Below are 26,972 nucleotides of genomic sequence, written 5' to 3'. Positions count from 1 at the left end.
ATGTAAAGATTTATAGAGCCCTGCATCCCAGAGCAACAACTAAGCAAAATTCACAGAAAGAAGAATTAAAGGGAACTGACTATCTTTGTTTTATCCACAATACCACAGAACGAATAGAAAAGATGCTCCACAAACACAATATACAGTAAAAACCGTGTTTGTGCTAAACTGTGACTGTGCTAGTCACAAAAATTGCTCACAATTTAGGTAAAAGCAAGGACAAATTGTCCCCACTATTATACCCTAGGGCATATAAAACTCCCTGTATTTACAGCAAGGTATACATTGACCAAACATGCTGGTCCATTGGTATTCTTATGAAGGAACACCAAAGAAATATCAGTCTCATCCAGTCAGACCTTTTCAATACAACGCAATTTGTGATATCTTAGATTACTATAACAATAGTTTTAATGTGTTCGTTGATTTAGTGATCTAAGAAATCACTAATTGTGTTGTATTGAAAAGGTGGATAACACATCTCTCAACAAGCTGAATAGTTGACGTCAATATCAGCGGCAGCACATGGTATTGTTGCAGGGTTGCACAACTCCCAATAATTTTGCACTTCATTTGTCATCTATTCTTCTAATGTTTTAGTTGTATAAACCTAAAATATATTCGATAAAATGTTAAAATCAACCATCTTCGGTCGCTCGCTGTACTAATGCTTCGTAAAGGACCAAAAACGCTGTTGGCTTCGAATCAAACGCAGGGGATTTACTTTCCTACGGCAACTCCCTAGCGGACAGTGCGGCACAATGTGCCTCAGCAGGACCGAGCGTAAGCCTGCATAGCATCAGGTTGCATGCTCGCCAGTATCGGTTTCAGGGAGTTGCACGAGACAAGCAAGTCCCCTACCGAGAAACAGTTCCAAATGTCCCTTTCAGATTGTGCCAATCCATGGAGATTACTTCATTCCTACTTTCTCTGCTCTCGCAAAGGTAATTCATTTCCATTTTTTAAATTTATAAATTTCACCGACGCAGATAGGTCTTATGGCGATGATGGAATAGGAAAGGGCTAGGAGTTTGAAGGAAGCAACCATGGCTTTAATTAAGGCACAGCCACAGCATTTGCCTGGTCTAAAAATGGGAAACAGGGGAGAAACATTTTCAGGGCTTCCGACAGTGGTGTTCGAACACACTATACCCCGAATGCAAGCTCACAGCTACGCGACCCTAACCGCACAGCCAACTTGCTGGGTAATTTCTTCTCCACGCCATACCAGACCACCCACAGTATTACCAACATCTTGCTTCAATGAAAAACAGAACGGCAAATTTTCAATTCAAGTAAGGCAAGAGTAACTGTGCCAGGCTGAGTGGCGGTGGCCTTCTGACCTCAACGTGGCAGATTCGATCCTGGCTCAGTCTGGTGGTATTTGAAGGTGCTGAAATATGTCAGCCTCATGTCAGTAGATTTGCTGGCATGTAAAAGAACTCCGGCAGTTCGGCGTCTCCGAAAACCGTAAAAAAAAGCCGTTAGTGAGACGTAAAGCCAACAACGTTATTAAGACTTGGCCTAACTGGAGTTACAGTGTATAATTAGTCTCTTATTTCCTGGATTGTAATTGCCAGATATATTGCAGTTTTTGTAGGAATGTAGTTCATTACTTAACGATAATAGAGTTTCTTGTTATTTCAGTAAGCTATAAAAATGTGACACTGAAAATGTTGGTGCAACATCCATCTTCAGATACCACCAGCCGCCACTGGTCAATATGGAATCTAATATGAAGTACTTAACATGTAATGTTCCAAAATGTTTGAGCTCTGGCCCACACAGAATACTACAGATCTAGGATTAAAAGGAAGCTTATAATAATTTATAATAATCCTAATAATTTCAATGGACACACTGGCTATCAATTAAGCAATACGTGGTAGCCAGCCATTAAAGATTTATGTAGGTAGTTCTCTTCCTTGTCTTTCACTATTGTTATTTCATTGTTCTTTTTTACTTTTTTTCCAAATTCATACTCTCCTAATCACTAGATGGTTCAGTCTAGACTATGTGTCATACTTTCATAACCTGTGTGCACCTATTACTGTATTATTGTATTATTCTTACTTTTCATTCTCATGTCTTCAACTTCAATAATAGATCCTCCTTTCCACCGCAACCCACCCCCATCCAATTCATTCACAAATGTTTTCTCTTTTTGTTGATTTTTTTACACCCTTTTCTTTTCATCTTCACCTCTATTCTATTCTTCTTCTGTTTTGTTTTTGTTTTTGTTTTTTACAATTTGCTTTACGTCACACTGATACAGATAGGTCTTATGACGATGTTGGGATAGGAAAGACCTAGGAGTGGGAAGGAAGCGTCCATGACATTAACAAAGGTACAGCCCCAGCATTTGCCTGGTGTGAAAATGGGAAACCATGGAAAACCATCTTCAGAGCTGCTGACAGTGGGATTCAAAGCCACATTCTATTCTTCTGTCCTTGTCATTGTTTTGTTGCACATTATTTCATTTCATTTCTTCTATCACATTTTTTTCCCATAGTATTTGATTCATCTATTTTTTGTAATATCTGAAACAATTTCTTTTCAGTTTTGACTCAGTTAATTTATAACTCTTCTTCAGTCTGTTGAAACTACATTGGCGGAAAAAGTATCCAAACACCATGAATAAGAAATGTAGAATATGGAAATTTTGGCAATATATTTGTTGAGGTAACATATTTAATTGATTAAAGGTATAAGACTGCAGGTTAATATCCGCACGAGAAAAGCCATCGCAAATGTGCCATGCTGGTCCATTAATAACTGGTGAAATTGCCTGACCGTTGAATGCAGGCATACAAACTTGCATGGATTGTGTCATACAGGTACTGGATGTCAGCTTGTGGGATGGAGTTCCATGCCTGTTGCACTTGGTCGGTCAAAACAGGAATGGTTAATGCCAGTTATTGATGACACTGGAGTTATCATCCAATGATGTCCCACACGTGCTCGATTGGGGGCAAATCGGGGCATTGAGCTGACCAAGGTAACATGTCAACACTCTGTACAGCACGCTGGGTTACAACAGGGGCATGGGGGTGTGCACTATCCTATTGGAAAACACCCTGGGAATGGTGTTCATGATTGGCAGCATAACAGGTTGAATCACCAGACGGACGTACACATCTGCAATCAGGGTGCGTCGAATAACTACGAGAGTGCTCCTGCTGTCATAGGAAATTGCTCCCCAGACCAGAACTTCTGGTGTAGGTCCAGTGTGTCGACACCGCAGACAGGTGGAATGCAGGCGCTCACCTGGCCTCCTCCTACCTAACACACTAGTGTTTACTGCGGAGTGTATGATTGGAAGCAGTGCATCGATTCATTCAAGTGTCCAAGCGAATCGATTCACAGGAATGGCGAGCTCACGGCACACAATTCAGTTGACTCGCAGCAGACAGTGCTGAGCGGCTCACTCACGGATCAGTGAGACACAACACACACACGGTTCATTATCGGCACACTGGACGTTTGCAGGGAGCCGAACTTCCACTGCGGGCAAGACACGCTTCGCTATTTATTTTACGTCGCACCGACACAGATAGGTCTTATGGCGATGATGGGATAGCGAAGGAAGCGGCCGTGGCCTTGATTAAGGTACAGCCCCAGCATTTGTCTGGTGTGAAAATGGGAAACCACGGAAAACCATCTTCGAACCCACTAGCTCCCGGATGCAAGTTCACAGCTGCGCGCTCCTAACCGCATCTTCTAGATGATGAAGAGTGGTGTTTTCTACCATCACCCGGAACTTTAAATACAAAACATTTCACAAGTTGAAGGCGTCCCACCATTACTATTGATATCTTGAAGAGAGGGTACACTTTGAATAAGCCATCACCTAGCCCTGAGTGAAAATAAATTTCAATGACTAGTCAATGATCGAACCCAGGACCCTTGTATCCGAAAACCAACATGCTCACCATTCAGCTATGGAGTCTGATGAAGAGTAAAGGATTTTTTTGGCACATACTGTAGGGACTTAAACTTTTCCTGCCCAGGAAAAGCCAACGATGAAGGATAAACATGCAACCTTTACATTATTTTCAGAAACGAGCAGTGAAGATTCTCACAGTATCTTTCACTTCCCCTGCGATTTTTGTTGTTCGTATAGAAATGGGACCTTTTGAAGAAACAATGACTTCTTCTCTACTTCTAAGGAAAGTAAGTTTCCGAATAATTCTGCAAAGTGCACTGATGCATTAATCACTAACGAAATGAAGAGGTCCTTTTCATAAGCCAGAACTTACATAATTCTATCTTTCATATATCGAGTGCTAGTCCAATAAAGATTTTAAACAACTGATGAAACAACAAACATCCACTTATTGTAGAGCAGGGTACGCCCAATTGATGTTCAACCTAGGAATGTCGCTAAGGATTTCAGGGCCAAGTGTATTATTCTCGCCGACTGGTAGGCTGTTTTCTCCTCACACAACAAACCAATTAAACATAAATCAATATAAAATCAACAATTGCATGCAGGCAAAAAGCAGTTTTAATTTTTGCCTGACATTCTCATGAGCTTCATATCAAGCCAAATTTTTTATGGCTATGATTACCCAGTAATGGGAAAATGTTGTTTCACAAAATTTACAAACATCCTTTTCCACAAATATCAGACGGAAAAAACTTGGTAGCCTATACAGATTAACAATAAGTTACTTTAAGACCTATTAAAGTTTGGTAATGATCAGATCAATAATTTTAATGTTATGAATTTTCAAAGTGAGCACTCTATTGGAAATGGAAAAAATACCAGCACTCTTTTTTGTTCAACCTGCATTAAAATTTGAACTGGGTAAGGTAAAAATTTCTACTACACTTAATTAAATGTAGAATAAAATGAGCTAAATTTTGGTGTAGCTTTTTTCTATGTAGGACAACAGATAAACCTTTTATTAATGAATTAACTTGGGTGTCTATACTCTTTTCCATGACAGTAAGTGTTTGTACAGTCCATCATCCTGCATTTTGAGCCATTAGTCATTTACATCACGGATTTCAATTAACAATACAATTTATAACATTGTGGTCCTCTCCCCAAGATCTATCATTTGTGTTAATTTGGTGCATTAGTTACCCTCCACCCTGTATACATAGTACATAATGATAGTACTAAGTTAATACCCTATATACATTTAATTATGTATGTATGTATGTATGTATGTATGTATGTATGTATGTATGTATGTATGTATGTATGTATGTATGTATGTATGTATGTATGTATGTATGTATGTATGTATGTATGTATGTCTCTCTGTCCAACCCTTATCCCATTTATCTACAGGGTTGGGTATGAAGTGAAATGAAACTCTGTAGCAAGCTTTTACGACTGCTTGCCCTTCCTAACGTCAACCTCATCAGAGGAGTTAACGAAATGAATCTAATGATATGACATAAGGAAGGGAGATGCTGAAACCCAGTGCCAGCACATAACTAACTCCTGTTGAATAGTACCAAGGGGTCTATTCACGCCTGTATGGCTCCATCTGGCAGGAGATTTCTTTTTTTTGCTACTTGCTTAATGTCACACTAACACATTGAAGGTTTTCGGCAACAGAAGGATCGGAAAGGGCTAGGATTGGGAAGGTAGCAGCCGTGGTCTTAATTAAGGTACAGCCTCATCATCTGCCTGGTGTGAAAATAGGAATACACAGAAAACCATCTTCAGGGCTGCCGACGGTGGAATTCAAACCCACTATCACTATCTAGCTCATTGCTGTGCAACCCTAACCACATGGCTAATTCACTCAGTCCAATGGGACAAATTGTCATCAACAGAGTCATATGCCCTTACTCCATACAAACACCGCGGAGAGATTTGGAATTGAATTTAGGCTTTTGGCACGCAGTCTAGAATTAATTAAGTGTGTTTTCTTGCCAATTATGTAATTTTGTTTGTTATAAAATGTTAAAATTTACTTTGTTTACAAATTTATAAAATTCCTTGAGGATTTTGTCCATTGGCCGATGAATGGCCCGCTGAGTTTATAACATTTCCACAAAATTCATCTCTCTCAGAACTGAATAACTTACACTCCCTATGGAATATATTCAATTGTCTCAGGGGGGGGGGAAAAGAGACAGAGTTTGCATGCATGCATGCGGGGGTGTGTGTGTGTGTGTGTGTGTGTGCGAAACTGATATATGTTGAGTTCACAGAATAAAGGCTGATCGAATCCCTAACAGATACACTACTAGCCGTCATAGCCTAGGTATCAGTCAAGAAGCATACTAGGGAATATGGTGCAAGGTAGTTTCCTGTTACATTCTTCACAGATTTGTCAAGAATGAAGCCATACTTTTTAGTGTCTACTTAGTTAAATGTAACAAAAACTTTTCAATCTCTCAAACACACAGTAATTTCAACATAAATTATAACACTATAAACATACCTGTAAAAAATACACACTGTAAAACTATTATATATACACATTAATATACTATTATGTATTTTTGTTAAGCTCCTCAGAATACATACACAAAACAACCCTACGGGTGGCACTTTTACATCATACATCATAGGAACCGGCTGCAGAAGAAATGGTGTTGCTAGCATTTCTCTCGTCACTGCTACTTACATATTGTCCAATCCAAAGATGATACTGAAACAGATTAATGAAAGTTACAAACTTGACCTAGCCAATACCAGAAGATATAGTGCACTGTAAACTCTATATCTCGCCAGGGATGGATCTGCATAACATTTAATATGATGTGGGCACTTACTAAATTAACCTGACTTTGCGCATCAATTTCAAATAATAGAGTGTGGAAGGTAAGTGCTCTATTTGCTACCAAATTCAAAGGTATTGATATTCAAGATACATTCTCCATGAGAGAAGAATACACTCAAATTAAATTACCCAAAATTGTACAGAGTTTTTAGGAATAGAATAAGCATGTTTTATTCATACATTCTATTTAAGTATTGGAAAAGAACAAAGTGGTAAGTCATATATAGAAAGAAAGGAACACGAACACAAAAGAAACATGTAATAGGATAAAAAGAATGGCAGATAAGCATCAGAAGAGGGAGCAACAGAAAGACGGACAAGGACAGTCTCTACATCTACAAGTAGATGGACTCTCTCTCTACCCAGTCCTTTAACATCCATTTCTTCTCAGTACCAAACGAGTTCATTTCTGCTTTCCAGATTCACCAAGAAGTGGATGTACAAGAACTGGGGTTGATGAGAAGAGAGCCCATCCTTTTGAAGACAGCAGTGTATGAAGATGTGGAGTCCGTACTTGACCTTTCGTGTTTTCATATTTGCTCTTGTCCCCTCTTCCTGCTGTTCCCTCTTTCAATGCTGACTTGTCATTCTTTTTATCCTATTATGCTTCTTTTCATCTTCTTTTATATGTATACGAGACATACCTTCTATAGACACTATTTTGCTCAGAAAGAAGTAGGTTCTTAGGTTCATAACTTGAATTGTCCTCTTGAGGCTGAATGCACCTTAGTAGAGGTTTAGAGGTTCATTCGCATTTGCAGTTGGGATATTATACTTCCAGCTATAATCATGAGTTCACGGATTGAGTTCACTATTTAATACCTATCTTCAAGAGCAAAATGATCTTTCAGTGCACCTAAGCCTACCATGTCACTTATGGAAGGCACCCACCCTTCTTTTTTCACATACCAGTAGTCTTCATCCAGTTTGTAACATCATTTGTAATCCAATCGATCTCTTAGTAAAAAAAAACACTATACCTGCGGGAGCTCCTCTTCTGCAGGTTGATTGAAAAGTAACAATATCAGTTTAATGCACAAACTAATTGCAAGACATACAGCACTTACTAATAATGTTTATAACCTTACATCCAAGTCCAAATCAAATTATGTCTTAACAACATATGCTCAAAATGGCCGCACAGTTTGGTAATGCATGCACGAGCTCTTTTCACAACATTTGAGGCCACTTTGTGGAATACCTGTACGCTGATGTTGGTAATAACTGAGTTCTTTAGTTGCTCCAGTGTATGCAGATTGCTTTCACAGATGTTACCTCTAAGGAAGCCACAAACGAAAAAAATTAGGGCCAACAAATTTGGCAAACGCGCGAGCCACAATCCTTTCGAAAAGAGACGCCCACCAAAATACAGTTGATTAGCCTTGTTATCATCAAATTGTTGGGAGATACAGAATCAGGACATCCCTAATAAGACTCGTCTGCAATATGTGTGCACGAATGTCTGATAAGGTTCAATAATGAATACTTGTTGTTCTTGGGAAAACAACATGTCTGTCAAGCAATAGACAAAGCTATACTGATGAAGTCGCTTGACTGATACACGATACTTGGCATTTCTACTTATTGTTCATACTTCCACAGTACCATTTAGTATTACGAGATATAACTATAAGAAATGGGTATAAGTCATAACAGCGTATAGTTTGATGTGCACAACTTTTCAATTGTTCTGTGACAACACTTTACTCCTCAATACTATGTATAGCAGCAATTTCCTTCCACTGACAAGTGCACACAACATACCTGTCACAAGCAATTTTTCATGTTCTAGGGTACAGACTACAAATCAGCACCTGAAAACATATTGAGATTTCATGAGCATTAACGGTTTGTTCCAGTGAATAGGAATTTCTTCTTTTTAACTTAATGATGTTACACAGGTACTCCAAAAGTTTATGCTTATACTAGCAATTACCGGCAGCTTCGCTCGCGTGGATTTCATAATTTGAACGAAGTAATCGTTCCTCGGCATTGTACTAAGACATTATCTGAAAATTCTTAAAGTATAAAAACTCACCCAGAAATTGAGTTTCAGTTACCCCAGAAATTGTTTGTAAACAATGTTTGTGGTATTACCTTTCAGGGCTAAGACATCCTTGCGACATAGAACTGTTACATGTGAGAAACAGTCTTCTCTCAAGTCAAAAAAATAAATACATATTTCTTTATTTTTAAAGGAGATTCCAAATACCTATTCCAACATCTGCAGCATCCTCAGTTTTTGAGATATACATAAGTATCCCCATAATAAGAATTCAACCCCTTGATCAATCCTTCCCCCACCCTCACCCCATCTAAGTGTATTTTCTGAAAACAAAAATAAGTGTTTCTTTATTTTTAAAGGAGATTCCAAATACCAATTTTCACATCTATAACACTGTCAGTTTTTAAGATATACGTATCCTCACAAAGAAAATAATTCAACTATTTTTCACTTCTTTCACCCCCTGTTAAGTGTCTTCTTCGAAAACAAAAAGGTACAGGTTCCTGTATTTTTAAAGGACTTTACAAATATCAAGTTTCTTGTCTCTAACATGTTAAGTTTTTGACATATAATGTAGATATAATGGTAATCATTTTCAAAATACACCCGCTTTTAAAATTCTTTTCAGCCCCTTAACTGGATTTTCTGAAAACAAAAATATACATGTTTCATTATTTTTAAAGGAGATTCCAAATACCAGTTTTCATGTCTGTACGTCTGTAACACCTTCAGTTTTTGAGATAAATGTATACTCATTAAATTAATTCAACTTCTTCTTCACTCCTTTCCACCCCTCTCCCGCTTTAATACGTGTTTCTTTACATTGAAAAGAAATGCAAAATACCAACCTTCATGTCTGTAACAGCTTCAGTTTTTAAGATAAAGTATCCTCATAAACATATTTCAACTCCTTATTTACTTATTTTCAACCCCACACACCTTACGTCGATATTCCGAAAGAAAAAAAATGCATGTTTCTTAATTTTTAAAGGAGATTCCAAACAGTAATTTTCACGTCTGTAACATCTTCAGTTTTGAGATATAAGCATACTCATAAAAGTAATTCAACTCCTTTTTCACCCCCCTTCCTACCCGTTAAGTTGATTCCCCCTCCCCAAAACTGCGTGTTTCTTTATTTTTAAAGGCGATTCCAAATACCAATTTTCACGTCTTTACCATTTTTAGTTTTTGAAACATAAGTATCATCACACAAACAATTCAACTAACTTTTCAATTCATTCACCCCACTTAAGTGGATTTTCTGAAGACAAAAGAACATGTATTTCTTTACTTTGGAAGATGATCCCAAATACAAATGTTCATGCCTCTAACATCTTTTTGGAGGAGTTTTTGAGACACAAGTATCCTCATAAAAAGAATTCAACTCCTTTTCCACCCCAGCCCGTTAAGTTGTTTCCCCCCTCCAAAAAATGCATGTTTCTTTATTTTTATGGTGATTCCAAATACAAATTTTCATGTGTGTAACCGTAAGTATTTGAGATATAAGTTTCTCCATAAAAAGAATTAAATTTTTCACTTCCTTTCACCCTCCCCTTAAGTGAATTTTCTGAAAACCAAAAAAACTTGTTTCTTCATTTATAAAGGAGCTTCCAAATGCCAATTATCGTGACAGTAACTTCTTCAGTTCTTTTTTCACCGCCAACCACCCCAAGTTGATTACCCCCCAGTAAGTGTTTCTTTATTTTTAAAGGAGATTCCAAATACTCATTTTCACGTCTTTAACATCTGTAGTTTTTGAGATATAAGTATCCTCATACAAAGAATTCAACTAATTTTTCAATTAATTCATCCCCCAAGTGGTATTTCCAAGACAAAAGATTACGTGTTCCTTTACTTTGAAAGAAAATTCCAAATACAAATTTTCATGTCTGTAACATCTTCAGTTTTTGAGATATAAGTATCCTCATGAAAAGAATTCAACTCCTCTTTCACTCAACCCCCACCCATTAAGTTGGTTTCCCCTCACCCAAAAAATGCATGTTTATTTTTAAAGGAGATTCAAAATACAAATATCCACGTCTGTAACCTTCAGTATTGAGATATAAGTTTCTCCAGAAAAAGAATTCATTTTTTTTACTTCCTTTCACACTCCTCACTCAAGTGAATTTTCCAAAAAGAAAAAAAAAAATACCCGTTTCTTTCAAGTTGATTCCCCCACCAAATGCGTGTTTCTTTATTTTTAAAGGAGATTCCAAATACCAGTTTTCACGTTTGTAATATCTTTAGATTTTTTGGTATATATACATAAATTCTCATACAAATAATTCAACTAACTTTTCAATTCTTTCACCACCACCAACCCCCCCCCCCCCTCCACCCGTTAAGAGGTTTGTTTTTTTTTTTTTCCAAAAAACCAAACAATAGGTGTTTCTTTATTTTTAAAAGAGATTCCAAATACCAATTTTTATGTCTGTAAACTTTTAAGTTTTTGAGACAGAGATATCTTCATTTTAAAAATTCACCCCCCTTTTCACCCCCTTAGTGATGGAATATCCAAAAATCCTCCCTTAGCGAGCACCTACATGTTAATATGTATGTATCCCTTAAATCATTTCTTTATGTCCAGTAGGTTTGGCTCGGCGATGATGAATCAGTCAGTCAGTCAGTCAGTCGATAGATGAACTGCACCAAAATGTCTCTTTGCCTCAGAATAAGGACATTCTGCCTCATCAGTGGAGTATTTTGTAATATCTGAAGCCAATCATTTCAGTTTCAACTCAGTTAATTCTATTTTAAATAAGTTGTTTCTTTTTCAAGTACAGTAGAACCCCGCTTAACCAAACTTCGCTTAACCCAAACCCGGCTTAACTGAAATGCTCTGGCAAAATTGTATTTTAATATTTAGTTTTTACCCTCTCGTTCTTAGCCGTCGATATAAATAACTTTCTTGCTATATGTGCTGAGAGCTACTAGGCAAACCCTATTGTTATATCATGACTTATACCAGAATGCACGTGTAGCATAAAACAATACAGTTTCTTACCATCTAGTTCATTGCATGATACATTTTTTCTTGAACAAGCATGAATTTTTACTATTACTACATTATTATTATTATTATTATTATTATTATTATTATTATTATTATTATTATTATTATTATTATTATTATTATTCGTCATGAAGATTATATAGACTGTGGTTAACGTTGCTTCAGTTGCGGGAGTTTCATCTTGTTTACTGCTCGGACTATACTGTAGCTTCTGTTAGAAAACGAGGGACGTCCAGCGACCCTTCTCCATTCATACATTTTCTTTCACTCAAGGTCGTTCCAGTGGCCTTGCGATTTTATGCTGTAGTTCCAATACTTTTCTTACCCCATTGCAAAAGAAATTGTTTCATTATTTCAGACTGAATCTACACCAGCTGATGTATTGTTGATTAAACGGTTGCACGACATAGCTGCACCAAGAAAATTCAGAAGAAAATCACAGATTTTATTCAATGAGTGACATTAGGTAAATATTTTAATGCTAATAAACAGTATGCACCTTTCCTTAACAGAGTTTATGCATTTTTATTTTGACGTTTAACTTCCGAAAATATTTACCATGTGTCATCCGAAAAAACGTGTCAACCGAAGTGGCTCCGTCCTCTTTATTTCGGATAAACGGGATTCTTCTGTACAATACTGTAATCATATGTTTTCTTTTTAAGGTAGTTTATAAATTTACTACCTAAAATTAGTTTTGGCCAACTGATGAACCTAACAGTTATTAATCATCATTGGAGTATACAATTTACTGGTTTTGATTTATATTCCTTCTCTAGTTCTGTTCTGATCCTCACAATCCCCAACTTTCACCCAAATTGTATCTTGTAAGGCAGCCAAAACTTCCTTATATTCTTCACAAACATATGTTGCAACCTCCAGTTTCAAAACTTCACACACTCCTTATTTTAGGACGATTGAATGCCTCTCAAGTTTAGCTCATGTCTATAATTCTTTCTTTTAAATCTTTCTACCAACACTGCATTAAGCTTGAAGAATCTAACATTATTTTCATAATTAAAGTAGGTACCTAGATTGCATGGAAGTTGAAAAAGTACTGTTGCTTCTTATGTTTATAGGACAGCTGATCAACAGAAAGAAAACATGTAAGAAAGGAATTACTTCCTCAAGAAGATCATGCTTCTGGCAAGGATATCATTAAATACAATCCACTAGTAAAACTTGAAACAGTACCTCCCCCTATTGGATGCAAAGTAAGACTTTCTAAAAGTTTTATGAAATCTCTAGGCAAAATTTATTACGATTCTCGCCAATTCAGAACGCATTTTCCCAAACTAAATAACTCCAACGTGAAAGAAGGCACATTTGATAGCTTCTAGACAAGAGCACTTTAAAATGCCACGCTTTCCATTACAAAGCTCAGACCTTTGGAAATCATCAATCTGTTCTTAAAACACTCATACAAAATAGAAAACCATCAACGCTGATAGAGTTCAGTTGTGGCTACCAGTCCACTTCTTGCTTTCAGTGGACTTTTTATCAACTGGAATACAGAAAAGAATACATTTAATGTCCATTGACATCCTTAAGAATAATTACATGAGATCATATGAATGAGACAAAAAATATAAATAAATAGATACATAAATAATCACAAAACTTTCCACAAGAGGATATGAACTAAGTTCTGCACATTCTCCATTTTGTCCGAATGTTAGAAATTTCTTTATTGATTTATTCAGATAAGTCTATTGTACTCAAACCTGATTCGCTCTTCATACCATACTGGCCACTGCAAATCTGGAAATGAGAATTAAGGTCAATGTATTTTTTTTTAAATCACAAATAAAAGCATATATGCCTATGATACAAAAATATGATACAGTACAAATATTTGACAGCCATTTTCCCATTCAGTATTTGTAAATTAGTTCAAATCCATCCATTTCATGGTAATTTAGTTAGTCCCTCTCTTGAAGGCAGACAAGAAACATGTTTAACTGCTAGGCCTACTTTATATGTACAATGAACATTTGAATATTCTCAACACCTTAGGTACCAAGTGTAATACTACAGAAGGTGCAAATGTCCTAAAACAGATTCATACCTGACAAAGAATGCAAGTATTTTCAAATTAAATTGAACTCCAAGTTTCCATTCATTTTTTCTGTTAGGTATATCAAAAGGTCTAAAGAGTATATGACAAAAATAGCTCAATTTCAGGAAAGAAGCATTAAGTCTGAAAAACAAAGATAGCATTAAGTGCACTGGGTTTAAAATTAATAATACATCAACATTTTTAGGAAAATAGATTTGTTTTCATTTTCTAATAACCATTTCCTCCTGCTAACTGTTGAAAATTAAATTGATTACTTGTACTATGAGGATGCTCTAGCATGAAAGACGTAAAAGAATGCAATAAATGCCCAGCGACATCTTCAAAGAAGAATAGCGTGAAATTATACTCAGTGATATATCAATGAAACTAAAAATAGGTTTATGACAGCTTGTGTTTACAGTGGATGTAACTATCTTGAAATGAATTAAAACAAAGTTAATATTTAGTATCAGAGCCAAATAACAGAAAAGTCTTGACCTGAAAAATCAATGGTTTCAGTAATTTCACATGGGATCTAGACAGATGTGAATACTTCATACCAGATCATGTGCTGTAATAACAGGACTCTGACATATTTGAAGGTTCATTTTATTTATGACAAAGATAAGACTGCTTGCTCAGCTTATACATAGAATGAATTTCATAGTATCATTCAGTCAAACTGAGTAGACAATCAAGAAGATAAAGTATACCTAAATGGAGATAGATAAGGAACTGATGCAACTATTACATCAAATACATGATTAGGCTTCAGAGAAGATAACACAGTAATGCAGGTTAGTAGAATGTCCTTCACTGTTTTCATTACTGCTTAAGGAAATATAACGTAGCACACATTAAAATCATATGATTAATTGGTGTCATGTAATAAAAAATGAATTGTTATCACTGATCTACATTTTTAGTTCTTTGACTTAGAGTTTTCTTTTATTTACTAAGTTGTATGAACTATCCTAAAAGGTTAAGTATTTCTATCCAACAGCTGTAATTATATTTACCTCCAAAACATTGGCAGCAGTCACTTCTTAAATTTGGCTTGACCTTGGGGTAAAGCAGATGAGTCTTGGCAGGTACTGGACCACTACTTGCCAAGTCTATTCAGTGTCAAGGCAAGCAGTTGACTGGCTGCATGTACTCTTGTTCTGTGCTATCTGAGAAAGGGTGGAAAGATAAGCCAGCACATGGACTGATACAATGGCATATACATCCCAGTAGTCACCTGGGCCATGGCTTGTACAGGTGGGAAGCCCGTTACTGCCATGAAGTTCACTGTTATGACCCGATCCAAGTGGCTGGGAGTTGATGAGACCTCCGTCTTCTGCAATGTGATGGAGACTGGCGACATCCTGGAAGTAGAGCGACCAAATGGCAACCACTGGGGAGTCGGCATCAGAATTGAGGGTGCAAGTGAGTTATACCAACATTATACTCTTGACAGTTAGGTCTAAACCACAAATAAGTGTTCCAAGAATTTTATTTTACTTCATACAATTAGGATTAACAATATTACCCTGTAATAAAGTAATGTGTATCAAAAAGTTATGCTTTAGGATGACAACTTATATTATTATGTACCGTACCATAAGCTCTCTCTCATTCAAAAAAATACACGAGGGGATATTCATCTATTCGGCAGAGAATTTAACAACAAGATTATTACTTTATTTACTTAAGTTTCCTCCACTCTCTTTTTTATTTACTCAGGTTCCCCCACCCACTTTAATATGCCCTTAAACCAAATGCACATATTTTAAAATCTTTGACACCTCAATTTTTCATATCTGTCCCATATAAAGACAATTAATAATTGACATGATTATGCAACAATATGTTTGGGGATCTAAAATATAACTAGTAAAATGAATGATTAATTAATTGATTAATGAAATTAAATTTAACATGCAAAACTTGTCAGTATTTTGAAACACTCTTCAATAACTTGTGACTGTGTTGTCGTTGATGGCATTGCTTTCTTTTTTTTTTTTTTTTTTTTAAGCAATTTAACATTGCCCTAACATGTGCAGGTTTTTGGCAACAGTAAATTAAGAAGGTAGTGTCCTTAGTCTTAATGAAGGTATAACTATACTAACATAGTTCACAGTTGTCCTTCTGTACAGTGCCTTCAACTATTCTCTGCTGCTCCACAGAGCTTTGCATGCTTGTAAGGTCTCTGTGGCTTACTTGAGAACTTCCTCTGTTCCACTAGTGAGTTATACCAACATTATACTCTTGACAGTTAGGTCTAAACCACAAATAACTGTTCCCAGAATTTTACTTCAGTACAGTTTGTCGTCTTGTGCAGACATGTTAACTATGAACAACATAACTTCTTAGTGGAACATCTGTTTCGAGATTGGATCAAATACAGTGAAATTGTCAAGAAAAAGTTTCAGAACAAATTTCCAAATACCCCTTTGGCACATCGAAATATCATGCGCAATTTGATAACAAAATTCTGAGAAACTGGAGCTGTATTTGATGCACCATGACCTAGGAGACCTCCTGTCTTAACAGAAGATAAAATCTGTGAAATTTTGGACAAACTGTTGCAGAGTCCTTTTAAATCAATTTAAAAACTGTCTCAAGAGACTATTGTATTGATAGGTACATACATAAAGCTGTGAAAAAAGATTTATGTCTACATGCATATAAAGTAATGTCAGCTCATGAATTAGAAACCCCATATCATGGGAAGACAGATTATTACTGCCAATGATTTCAAAAATTTTTCAGCAGAAAAGGCACTAACATTTCTAAATTCTGTGTTTTATATAGACAAGGCTTGATTTTATCTGTCAGGTAGTGTTCCTTCACAAAACATCCACTTGTGATGTTCTGAAAACCCGTATGCAGTGTTTGAAACACTCTACACAGTAAAAAAAACGGTGTATGGGTAGCTATATCGAGGCAAACATATGTAGGTCCTATCTCTCTTTTGACACCATAATACATTTTGAATGATACAGTTCAGAAATTTTGTATCCATTTCCCTACACCAATTAAGTTAATGGAAGGTGATATTTTCAATCAGAATTTTCCACAAGATAATGCTAACCATATACAGCACACACTTCAATGGACTTACTGAAAGATGTTGTTGGTGTGCATATAATCTCCAAAAGTCTCTGGCCCGCCATACTGCTCCGATCTTGGGCCACCAGATTTTTCATGTGGGGATCAGCTAAATCCAAAGTCTATGCAGATGAGCCTAAAATAATTGAAAAATTGGAAATTGCCATTTTGAATTATGTTAAGTTTATATCCAATAAAACTCTGATCAAAGTGTTTGACAATATGTGTAACTGTGTTTGTGTGTGTCTAGAGAATGGAGGAAAACGTTTTCAACATTTCTTGTGAAAAGAAATATTTGAAACTCTTTAAAATACATTAAAATATGCATTTTAAACTGTTTAATAAAAAATATTGAATATTGCATCACATTGAATCATAATCTTAATTTACACATTTCCTTCGAACGTAACCCGCAAGGCTTATTGTTTTAAGTGAGGTGGCATGCAAGCGCCTTGACATGCTATTGTATGCTTTATGTACCGATTGCTTGCTAAGGAGAGAATTGATTAAGGCACTGTATTTATGTACTGTCTTAACTAGAAGTAAAAAGGAACTGTGCTCATAAATCTTCATAAATGTCCTAAACTAGATTCAAACATGACAAAGTGTGCAAGTGTTTGTAATTCAGTTCAAGTTCTAATTTTCTTCTTATATCAAAATGATTACTGTACACAAAAGAATACATTGAATGCCTAGTGATATCCTCTATGAAGAACAGGTAATATTGTGTATACTATCCTTGTTCTATAGAAAAATCCTAGAAATTATTTAATAAACGTAACAGTAATTCCCTTGTTTACATTTCTGTGTGTGTTCTTATGAAACATAATGAAACTAGGTGTTGATTTGCCTGATTATTACATAAACTGTGAATGTTCTGTGCTCAGTAAAATCAATCATCATAATGGTTTTATACATGTGAAATGAGATAAACTACCTAGGAGACTTTTTATTACCAACTGAGTTGGCTACATAGTAAAAGTATGGGTCATGTAGCCATAAGCTTGCATTCGGCAGGAGGTGGGTTTGAGCCCCACTTTCGCAGCCCTGAAAATTGTCCTCAGCCATCGGCTTCTTAAGGCTAAGTCTCGTCTCAACAATCATAGTTCCCATTACCAGAAGTGCGGCCAGTATCCAGTATTCGGGAGATAGTGGGTTCGAAGCCCACTGTCGGCAGCCTTGAAGATGGTTTTCCGTGGTTTCCCATTTTCGCACCACGCTGTACCTTAATTAAGGCCACGGATGCTTCCTTCCCAGTCCTAGCCCTTTCCTGTCCCATCGTCGCCATAAGACCTATCTGTGTCGGTGCGACGTAAAGCCAATAAAAAATATATATTTTTGGCTTCTAGTGACAAAGTAGCAAATAACTATCAATATTCAGTTATCTTTGTGTGTACAGTTTTGTGTGTTCCATTGAGTGCAATAAATATTAGTGTTTTAGTATTTCTTTGTAGTAATCAAAATTATTGATATTTATTTAAATCTAACATTGAGTAGTCCTGTTGGCATCCAGTAGATTATGTATTGTAGTTAATGTAGGTCAGGTTTTTACTTTTTTTTTCATACCTGAGTTGGGGAAAATAGGAAATAATATCCCATTTCTTAGTTTGAATATATATAGTGTTGTTAGTAGGTTATTATTAGAGCTAGAAATTTTAGATGCAAAATTTGGGTCAAAAAGGTGCAATAATTTAGTTTTAAAAGGTACAAAAAAAAAGTGCAAATTTAAAATGTATGCATATTCATTGCAAACTGTATCAATACCAATAACATTATATATTAGGACACAAATTCACACATGTATTAAAAAGGCTGCTAAAAACAACCCCAAAACACAAATTTTTATATTTTCCAATTTGCTTTACATTACACCGACATGGTGAAGAGGGCATAGGAAAGGGCTAGGAGTGGGAAGGAAGCAACCATGGCCTTCATTAAGGAATGGCCCCAGCATTTGCCTGGTGTGAAAATGAGATATCACGGAAAATCATCTTAAGGGCTGCCGACAGCGGGGTTCAAACCCACTACTTCCCGAATGCAAGCTGACAACTAAATGACCCAGACCGCACAGCCATTCACTCAGTAACAATGTCTTTAAAGCGACTCACACAGAGATTAAAGTTAAAAACTTTTTATTACCACCTATTCAATACAAAAATAATGCACTCAATTATTTATAAAATATTCATGAGGTACATTGGTTAATAGGACATGTTTCATTCGTCTTTGCGAACATCATCAGCTATAAACACACAAAACTTAAGGTCAGGGCCCTGAGTTTATTTAAATGGTTAAAAATGTCATTATATTAAAAGAATGGTAAAGTTGTAATAAAAGTGGTTGTATAGTATTTTGCCTCACGCAGTTAACGCTAGCAGACACTCCCTTTCTACTACAGCAGATTTAAAAATAATTTTCAAGTTCATGCTTTCAACATTATCCACGCGTCACATATGGACGTATTTTAGTGCCTACAATATTATCTGTCTCAATTCAACACAATTCACTAGAGGCAATAACAAGTGGCCTGCCTTGTCCTATTCACGCTGTCATCGCTAGCAAATATTTTCACCGGCCTTACGGATTTCAAACTTCAAGTTTATACCCAACAACTCTACAATTAATCCACGCTTCAAACATCAAAGTTCTTTTTAATGTCTACTATTACATCATTTCTATTTTAACAACCTTTATGATTGTTTTTACTTTTCAGATTATTAATATTCATTGTACTTTATGAAAAATCCTTGATGCTAATCTGTATAATATGTTACAGTCTAATTTTAATACTATACAACAACTTTTATTACAACTTTACCATTCTTTTAATATAACGATATTTTTAACCATTTAAATAAACTCAGGGCCCTGACCTTAAGTTTTGTGTATTTATAGCTGATGATGTTTGCAAAGACGAATGAAACATGTCCTATTAACCAATGTACCTCATGAATATTTTATAAATAATTGAGTGCATTATTTTTGTATTGAATAGGTGGTAATAAAAAGTTTTTAACTTTAATACATTATCTTCAATACAGTCTAATTATGAGATTTATCACATGTAATCACACAGAGATTGGTTTGTTTTTCTTGCTTTTCCAGTGAAGCCGTACATCTGTTCAATAAGTTTGAATATATCGAAAAGGAACATCAGCAGACAAATGTGATGCATATGTTGTTTGTAGTCAGTAATGTAGATCCTTGTTTTTTGCAAAATCTTGAATGTCAGGGTTTACGGCTCAGCTCTACTCCAGCTTCCACTTTCAACTACCCTCTTGCTTGTTGTTTAAAGGGGCCTATCTATGTCATCAGCCCCCACGTGCTTCCTTCCCATCCATCGGAACAGCACATTACTCATCTTTCTGAGGACATTGCTCCTCCAGTTTTGTAACAGCAGTTGTCAGGTAAGAGTGAGCATGCATAGTAAAGATTTCATCTTGCGATTCCCGTTTAGATGCTAGTTCTTCGTCCTTTGTCACAGCTGAGGAGTCATTTGGTAAAGCATCTAAGTAATCAAATGTAGCCTTAAAGTGATTAAGATCCAAAAAGCACTGAGGAAAGTGGAAGGCGAAGTAGTTGTTGTTATTGAAATATTACAAACACCGCACCTCAAAACAGACCCATCACTGGAAAGAACTAAACTGTTTAACAACATGCATTTTCCAATTTTTTGTTTGTTAGTAGGGGTTTTTTGGATTGAAATGCTTTCTTTGCTAACAATATTATTCTTTTGAACTCCTTACGGCAATAACTTTTTATGTATTAGATTTATTGTTACTTCCTCTTTGGATTGATCAAGGTTGACTATTGATCATGTTTTTGTATGATATGTCTGTGGTGTACATTGTGCTCGATGTCTTTTCGTACATTCATTTAATGAATAAACTTTTTTCTTAATCAAATAAAACAGAGGTGATGAGGAATAGGAAAAGTGTCAGAAACTGGTGAAACTAAACAAAAAGTGGTTGCAAGTGTAACCTAAATGACCACGAGTGCAGATTGAAATTTGTCAGTTGGCATCTATTTCGAAAACGGTACAATGAAATTTAATGTTATCAAAGAAAAGTTGTACAATTATTACTTCATGGCAGAAGTCAGTGACATAAAAGTTTAAAAAAAGGCCATTCTAGTGACGTCGATCTCAGATGACACTTACGCGTTGCCAGAGGTCTGTGTGTGCGAATAAAGTTAGCTGACTTGAGCTACACTGAGGTGATCAAGTTGTTATAGGATTATTTTACCCCATCAAAGACACATTTTTCTGCTCAAAGTTAATTCTACATGGCAGTTAAAAGTAAGGGAGAGTCAGCTACAGAGTGGGCAGCAAGACTGAAAAAGTTGGCAGGGGATTGTGCTTTTGGAGAGGAAGTTACAGTAGTGCTGAGAAACACTTTTGTTATCGGCTGTGAAGAAGGAAAAGTGAAAGACTGGCTTTTCAAATAGGATGCGAGTAAAGAGAATGTCAATCTGACAGGGCTGACTGAATTGGTGGCAGGGAAGTAGGAGGCTATTGGATTGATTGAGGTCAACTATCGATCATGATTTGTGTAAGATGGCTGTGGTGTGCATTGTGGTTGATGTTTTCTCATACACACTTTTAATCAATAAACTTGTTTTCAATCAAATGGTATAATGTCGTATGGCTTTTTAGTGCCAGGATATCCCAGAAAGGGTTCGGCTCGCCAGGTGCAGGTCTTTCTATTTGACTCCCGTAGGCGACCTGCACGTCATGATGAGGATGAAATGATGATGAAGACAACACATACACCCAGCCCCTGTGCCATTGGAATTAACCAATTAAGGTTAAAATCCCCGAACCGGCTGGGAATAGAACCCGGGACCCTCTGAACCGAAGGCCAGTACGCTGACCGTTCAGCTGAGTCGGACAATCAAATGGTAAATAACTTATTCAGATTTAACAGGTAATAATGCGTCCAATGTAGCATAATTTGTTTACTTCCCCCAGCTGCGCACTTCCTATTATTATTCGGGAGCCATTCTTTTGTTTACTCTTGCTTACTACCATGGCCTTAGGACTTCTTTAATGCCAGGATGTTTTCTGTACCAGTTGCCTTCAAATCACAAAGAATTCATAGTGCTGCTTTCAAACTCACTCCGGGATATGGATGGAATATTGTCCTCCATATCCTTTTCCTCTTCTAAATAGGTCTGGAGGTGTTCTCTGTCTTCTGATTATAATTCCTTTATATATTACTAGCAAGATACCCGTGCTTTGCTACGGTATTATACTGAAATTTATAATTGAATGCTTATTGTTTTATATATAATCTGCCGAAATTCGCGATCTGACTGGTTATCTGAGAGAATCCGCCAAAATTCACGATCTGACTCTTTTTCTAATAGATTACGGCAAGTTTCCTCCCATTTTTCAATCTTTCTTTCCAGCAATCGATTTCGTACTTCCCGGGCTAGATCCAGGTATTGCACCCGGTCATTTGGGTCCCTAAATCTTCGCCATCTTTTCCTATAAGCATTTTTAGTATGGATCATATCCTGAAGGAGATCCGGCGTGGTGTCGTCTTGGGTGCCTTGGCGGTACTGAACCTGCGGCCGGACTGCATTCATAGTCATTACCCGTCCAGGACCCGTTTCCAGCGCGGTCTGCACATTTGACGATGGTCCAGAACATTATTATTATTATTATTATTATTATTATTATTATTATTATTATTATTATTATTATTATTATTATTATAGATGTTCTGGACCCCGCAGCAAGATGCAAGACCGCTACTTGGCGGTAAATTACATCTGCTGCCACTGTCATTGTTAACAATGTGACCAGCACCATTGTCGCGCGTAGCCAAGTGTGCGGGATATCTGGTGATACGAATGACATATTCCATGCATTGTTGACCTTATTATAGAGGTGAACAATTGGACGGTCAATCTTATTCCTATCATTTATTTCAAAGGTGTTTAAATTTTTATTTATATGCCAGGAGAATGTACTGTAATCTAAGAATGTTCTCCGAAGAAAAAGATGGCTCTTGAAAACGAACCCAGGAAAGATAAAAAATGATCGGTTTATGATCAGAACAAGTACATCAGAAAACTACAGCCTGTTTCCAGTCATTCGACAGGGTCAGGAATGGAATGAATAAAGCCCCCATCTGGCGGCAGCAATAGGAATTGTGCCGGCTGCCGAAGCCTGTCGCACTGACAAATGAAATGAAATGATATTGGACAGTTTTGCTGGAATGAATGATGACAGGGAAAACTGGAGTATCCGGAGAAAACCCTGTCCTGCCTCAGTTTTGTCCAGCACGAATGTCTCATGGAGTGACCGGGATTTGAACCACATAACCCAGCTGTGAGAGGCAGGCGCGCTGCCACCTGAGCAACGGAGGCTCCTTATAAGTACATTATGAACAGTAAAATCAACTATTCTCACCTCCTTTTACACCCCACCGCCTTTAAGTTTATTTACCCCTCCCCCCCCCACAAAAATAACTGAAAGACATGTTTCTTTATGTTTAAAGGAGATTCCAAACACCAATGTTCACGTCTATTACCTTCAGTTTTGAGATATAAGTATCCCCATAAAAATAATTCACTTTTTTCACTTCCTTTCACACTCCTCCACAACCCCCCCCCCGCCCCCCCAGAATTGAATTTTCCGGCAAAAACCTTGTTTCTTTAATAGTAAAGGATCCTCTAAATACCAATTATCACGATTCTAACTTCCTCAGTTTTTGATTTGTGTGACCTCATGAAAGGAATTCAACTCCTTTTCAAACCCGTCCACCAAGATGATTCCCCACCCCCCAAAAAACAACGCGTTTTCTTTGTTTCTAAAGGAGATCCAAATACCAATTTTCACATCTGTAACAACTTTAGTTTTTATTAGACGTAAGTATTCTCATACAATTAAGTCAATTCATTTTTCAATTATTTCACCACCCACCACCCCCCTTCATTGGATTTTTCAAGAATACGTGTTTCTTTACTTTAAAGCAGAATCCAAATATCAAATTTCATGTCTGTAACATCTTCATTTTTGAGATATCAGTAGCTTAATTAAAATAATGGCATTCAACCCATTATTCACCCTTTTACACCACACCTATTGGGATTTTCCGAAAAAAAATTTACATGTTTCTTTATTTTGAAAGGAGGTTTTAAATGCCAATTTTTACATCTGTAAACGTTTCAAGTTTTAAGATGTAGATACACTTATTTTAAAAATTCACCCCCCTTTTCACCTCCATATTTGGATTTTCCCAAAACGAAAAAATACCTGTTTCTTCATTTTTAAAGTAGATCCCAAATACCAATTTTCAGGTCTGTAATATCTTGAGGTTCTAAAATAAAAGTAGCCTCATTAAAGGCATTCAACCCATTTTTCACCCTTTTCCACCCTTCCTATTGGGATTTTCCGAAAACAAAAATATACGTGTTTCTTTATTTATAAAGGAGATTCTAAATACTAATTTTTACATCTATAAACTTTAAAAGTTTCGTGATATAGATACACTCATTTTAAGTATTCACCCCCTCTCACCCCCCCCCCCCCATTAATTGGATTTTCCAAAAACAAAATAATATGTGTTTCTTTATTTTTAAAGGAGATCCAAAACACCAATTTTCAGGTCTGTAATATATTCAGTTTCTGAGATATAAGTATCCTCATTAAATGCATTCAACCAATTTTTCACCCCTTTCCACCTTTCCTATTGGGATTTTCCGAAAACAAAAAAATACGTGTTTCTTTATTTTTAAAGGAGATCAAAAGTACCAATTTTCAGGTCTGTAATACCTTCAGTTTCTGAGATATAAGTAGCGGTATCCTGTTTAAAGTCATTCAACTCATTTTTCACCCTTTTTCACCCCTCCTATTGGGATTTTCTGAAAACAAAAAAATATGTATTTGCTTATTTTTAAAGAAGATTCTAAATAACCATTTTTACATTTGTAATCTTTTAAAGTTTTGAGATATAGATTCACTCATTTTAAAATTTCACCCCCCTTTTCACCCCCTTAGCGACAGAATATCCAAAAATCCTCTCTTAGCGAGCACCTACATCTTAATATGAATGTATCCCCAAAATTTCATTTCATTATGTCCAGTAGTTTTGGCTCAGCGATGATGAATCAGTCAGTCAGTCAGGACAAGTTATATATATAGATTTCCAGTGTTTAACAACCTCCCACTAACCAAACAGCAGTCTTCTGTTTTTATCATTAACTACAGTACTTCTAGTTCTTGGGTTGTTTTGTAGTGCTCTTATCTTGTTATATGCCTTGTCCATCTTTCCATTTCCCATATCCATCTCAATCTCTTCACTTGTCTCTTTCACTTTTCTTTCTTTTTCTCTTGTTTAGGAAAGGTTAGTTGAATGAGGGTGAACTTGCAGTAATCCAGCAAGATATAGCAGATCTTTTGAATTCAGGTCAAATGGAGTGTATTTGCTATTGATCTATCCAAGGCTTTTGATAGGGCAGATCATAGAAGGGCTATTTGACTAGACTAAAGAGGATTGAATGGGTGACTAAATTTCTAGAAAGTAGAACTCTGAGAATTAGAGTAGGTGAAGCATTATCTGATCCTGTAATGATTAAGAGGGGTTTTTATGCAAGGCACTATTCTTGTACCTTTATGTTTTCTTAAAAATGTCCAATATGGTATACACAGTATAAATGATATTAGTATAGAACTGGAATCACAAATATGGCTTTTTAGATGATGTTATACTGTATAGTGTAATGAAATATGAAGCCTATTTTTTTAAGTAAGGTCCATTTGTCAATAGAAACAAAAGTAATAATGATATTGCCAAAAGCTTTCTATTGTATCCTCTTTACACATACATACATACATTTAATCATCACAAACACTTCCTCATAAATTGTTTCTATTGCCACCCTCATTTTCTTCGACATACCAACGTCCCTTAATCTCAAAAATAGCGCCTCCCTACTGACCGTATCGAAGGCTTTTTCTAAGTCAATCGCTGCTACATATAATTTATGCCCTGTTATCCTCACATACTTTGTAATCAAGGTGTCCAGAATCCAAACATTATCGACTGTGTTCCTTCCTTTCCTAAATCCATTTTGAAACTCAGATATCCTACCATACTGTTCTGCCAACTTTGTTATCCTGTTTGCCAAAACCCTCGTGTACACCTTCGACAACGCGTCTAGGAGTGTAATTCCTCTATAGTTGTTAGGATAACTACTAGCCCCTTAATTTTTTAAATAGGGCATAATACACCCTTTCTCCATTCCCTCGGAAATTTCCCCGTTTCCAGCAACCTATTAAAGAACTTCACAATCCCCCTCAACATTGCTTCGTTTGCCCCAACCTCCTTCCACACACTATTGGAAATACTGTTCACACCTCCTGCACCCTTGGGTCTAGCATTTTTTAGTACTCTCATTACCTCCTGCCTTGTTATCTCCTCATCCAATATTGGAATTTCCACTTTCAATTCCCTTCCTACATATGACTTGTCTATTTCTCTACCCATTCGTTTTCTCCTACTTTTCCCCCCTTCCTCACCGGTTTATTGACTCCCATATCCTCTCGAATTTCTTCTCTCTACAATATCTATTTATTTTTTCAGCTTCCACCTCCTTCCATCCTCTTTTCTTCTCGTTCAATACCACCTTACATTCCCTTCTCAATTTACAATATTCCTTCCTTTTTTCTTGCTCCCCCTCCTTCCTAAACTCCGCTAGGGCTCTCATTACAACCTCACATTTTCTCCTGCAGTCTTCATCAAACCGTCCATTCATTTTGCTCTTCTTTCCCTCTACCCTTCTCCTCACTTCCTTCCCCGCCCTGCATACAGGGAGTTCTATTAATTCTAGCAACCTATCCATATCATTCCCTTCTGCCGCTCTTTCAGTTCCTACCCTTAATATATCTCCCTCCTCTTTCAAATCCCGTCTCAATTTCTCTTTCGCATTATCATCTCATACATACTTCCATCCTCCATTCCTATATATCTCCCTACTTTGCTCCATCTTTTCCTTCTCATCAGCAACCAAAGTTCTCAATTTTATTTTGATAGACATATG

The 26,972-nt window shown here is 36.5% G+C and overlaps 1 protein-coding gene and 1 long non-coding RNA gene across 2 annotated transcripts in view; one reads left to right on the top strand and one right to left on the bottom strand.

The window, feature by feature from the left end:
* The window catches only part of LOC136864512 (uncharacterized), a 99,512-nt gene extending 84,565 nt beyond the window's left edge, over window positions 1-14,947 (bottom strand). Inside the window, exons 1-3 of the long non-coding RNA XR_010859323.2 lie at window positions 14,849-14,947; window positions 13,495-13,531; window positions 6,497-6,620 (exon numbers count right to left, since the gene is read on the bottom strand). This is a non-coding gene — a long non-coding RNA (uncharacterized lncRNA). The remainder of the gene's footprint in view (window positions 1-6,496; window positions 6,621-13,494; window positions 13,532-14,848) is intronic.
* The window catches only part of l(1)G0469 (lethal (1) G0469), a 45,187-nt gene continuing 33,074 nt past the window's right edge, over window positions 14,860-26,972 (top strand). The window contains exon 1 of the mRNA XM_067141579.2: window positions 14,860-15,257. Coding sequence (XP_066997680.1) covers window positions 15,077-15,257 — 181 coding nt within the window. The 5' untranslated portion in view covers window positions 14,860-15,076. The remainder of the gene's footprint in view (window positions 15,258-26,972) is intronic.

Source organism: Anabrus simplex, chromosome 2 (genome assembly GCF_040414725.1).
Source record: "Anabrus simplex isolate iqAnaSimp1 chromosome 2, ASM4041472v1, whole genome shotgun sequence".
In the NCBI taxonomy this organism is placed as follows: Eukaryota; Metazoa; Arthropoda; class Insecta; order Orthoptera; family Tettigoniidae; genus Anabrus; species Anabrus simplex.
This window is presented reverse-complemented; position numbering and strand designations above follow the sequence as displayed.